Source organism: Gadus macrocephalus, chromosome 5 (assembly GCF_031168955.1).
Source record: "Gadus macrocephalus chromosome 5, ASM3116895v1".
NCBI classification, from domain to species: Eukaryota; Metazoa; Chordata; class Actinopteri; order Gadiformes; family Gadidae; genus Gadus; species Gadus macrocephalus.
The window spans coordinates 15580621-15582874 of NC_082386.1; the positions used below are offsets into that span (position 1 = coordinate 15580621).

The 2254-nt window shown below is 51.7% G+C and overlaps 1 protein-coding gene across 1 annotated transcript in view; it reads right to left on the reverse strand.

The window, feature by feature from the left end:
* Positions 1 to 814: 814 nt before the first annotated feature.
* The window catches only part of LOC132458184 (uncharacterized protein C14orf132), a 15704-nt gene continuing 14264 nt past the window's right edge, over positions 815 to 2254 (reverse strand). The window contains exon 2 of the mRNA XM_060052731.1: positions 815 to 1105. Within this exon, the coding sequence (XP_059908714.1) occupies positions 866 to 1105 (240 nt within the window). The 3' untranslated portion in view covers positions 815 to 865. The remainder of the gene's footprint in view (positions 1106 to 2254) is intronic.

Here is a 2254-nt window from a genome sequence, read left to right on the forward strand (position 1 = left end):
CTTCTTGAGCTCTCACATTGTCTGATGAGGTAATTCAAGTTCCCCTTGAACGTGTTCAACATTCACCTTCTCCGTTCAGCCACATAATTAAGTACCACTACCCTAAATTGCCTAGCAACAGTCTCTGGGGGGGAAGGGGGTTGAAAATGGTCCAGTTCTTCCCAATCCTCCCACCCACTCTTTTCCTCCTCCTTCTCAACTTGGCAGAATCGTGGATCGTGTTGTCTGGCAAAAAATATCGTAGTTTAAAGAGGAAAAGAATAGTCAAAACTTTCGGAGGTGGGAAAAGGATTTGGTGTGTCTGAACAACTGAATGTACACAAATCTTCCAACACTTCCATTCCAGGAGGATCCAAAAACTGAAAAAATAGAATAAACGCCAAACGTTCTAACAGCACCTCCAAATCCCCAATCCTCCCCCGTGGCACGGCAGTCACATGGGGTGCTCTGCATCAACTGTGTCACTGTCGAAACTACCACCGCACATCTTACACCGTTGGGGCTCGGTGCTGAACCCACACTCGTGTGACTGTCGTTGTCGTGTGAGGGGGCAAGAGAGCAAGAGACGGACAGGGAAAAGAAAGAGTGAGAGAAAGTGCATGTGCATTCCTCTAGAAGATAGTGTCGCTGAAATGGTCAAAAGTCTTAGGGACAGAGCCCGAAAATAATCCATCAAATCCCGCCCCCTTGTCAGCCCCGCCCATCAGCCTCACCAATCAGCCCCGCCCATCAGCTCCGCTCATCAGCTCCGCTCATCGGCCACGTCCACCAACCAAGCCCATCTGTGGCCCCGCCCATCTGTGGCCCCGCCCATCGGTGGCCCCGCCCATCGGTGGCCCCGCCCATCGGTGCCCCCCACCCAACGCTAAAAGGTGAAGGCGTAGACGACCCCGACCACCACGATGTTGCCGATGGTGGCGATGATGGCGATCCAGAGCCAGATGGCGTCGCTCGACATGGACTGGTTCTCGTCCGGGTGGCCGTGCACGGAGGCGGCGGCCGAGGCGGCGGCGTGCACGCTGGCCGAGGAGTTGAAGAGCGAGTGCTCGCCGCTGTAATCGTCGTTGGGCGAGGAGTCCATGAAGGCCCCTGTCATGACGGGGATCTGGGCAGGAGAGAGGAGGTGAGAGGAGGTGAGAGGAGGTGAGAGGACAGATAAGAGGAGAGGAGAGTGAGGAGAGAAGAGGAGAAAGAGGAGAGGAGAAAGAGGAGAAGAGAGATAAGAGGAGAAGAGCAGGAGAGAGGAGGTGAGAGGAGGTGAGAGGAGGTGAGAGGAGAGATAAGAGGAGAGGAGAGTGAGGAGAGAAGAGGAGAAAGAGGAGAGGAGAAAGAGGAGAAGAGAGATAAGAGGAGAAGAGCAGGAGAGAGGAGGTGAGAGGAGGTGAGAGGAGAGGAGAGATGAGAGGAGAGAGGAGAGGAGAGAAGAGGAGAAAGAGGAGAGGAGAAGAGAGATAAGAGGAGAAGAGAGATAAGAGGAGAAGAGCAGAAGAGATGAGGTGAGAGGAGGTGAGAGGAGGTGAGAGGAGAGAGGAGAGGAGAGGTAAGAGGAGAGAAGAGGAGAAAGAGGAGAAGAGAGATAAGAGGAGAAGAGCAGGAGAGATGAGGTGAGAGGAGGTGAGAGATAAGAGGGGAAAGAGGAGAGGAGAGATAACAGTACTAAGAGGAGAAAAATAAGGATTTTAATACATGGAAGGACTTTGAGCCAGACCCCTGTCTAGGAAGATGAAGATGCTGGGGATGTGGTGGGGAGGGGGGGTAACAAAGGGAATAGAATAGAATAGATCAATATATGTTCCTCCACTGTACCATTGAGAGAGAGAGAGAGAGAGAGAGAGAGAGAGAGAGAGAGAGAGAGAGAGAGAGAGAGAGAGAGAGAGAGAGAGGGGAGACAGACAGACAGACAGACAGACAGACAGACAGACAGACAGACAGACAGACAGACAGACAGACAGACAGACAGACAGACAGACAGACAGACAGACAGACAGAGAGAGAGAGAGAGAGATGGAGCGAGAGAGACGGAGCGAGAGCGATGGTGAGTGTGTTTGAGAGATAAGGAGGAGAAGGCAGCGGTGATATGAGGCCAGATAACAGGATAACAAAATCCAGCGATAACAGCATTGGTGTGTCATGCGGCTTGTTATGGAGCTTATCAGGTGAATAATACATCCAGGCCACGGCCAATGTCTTTGACTGTGTATGCCAGCTCACTAAAGAAACTATTTTAATGTATACTAATAAACATTAACCATTT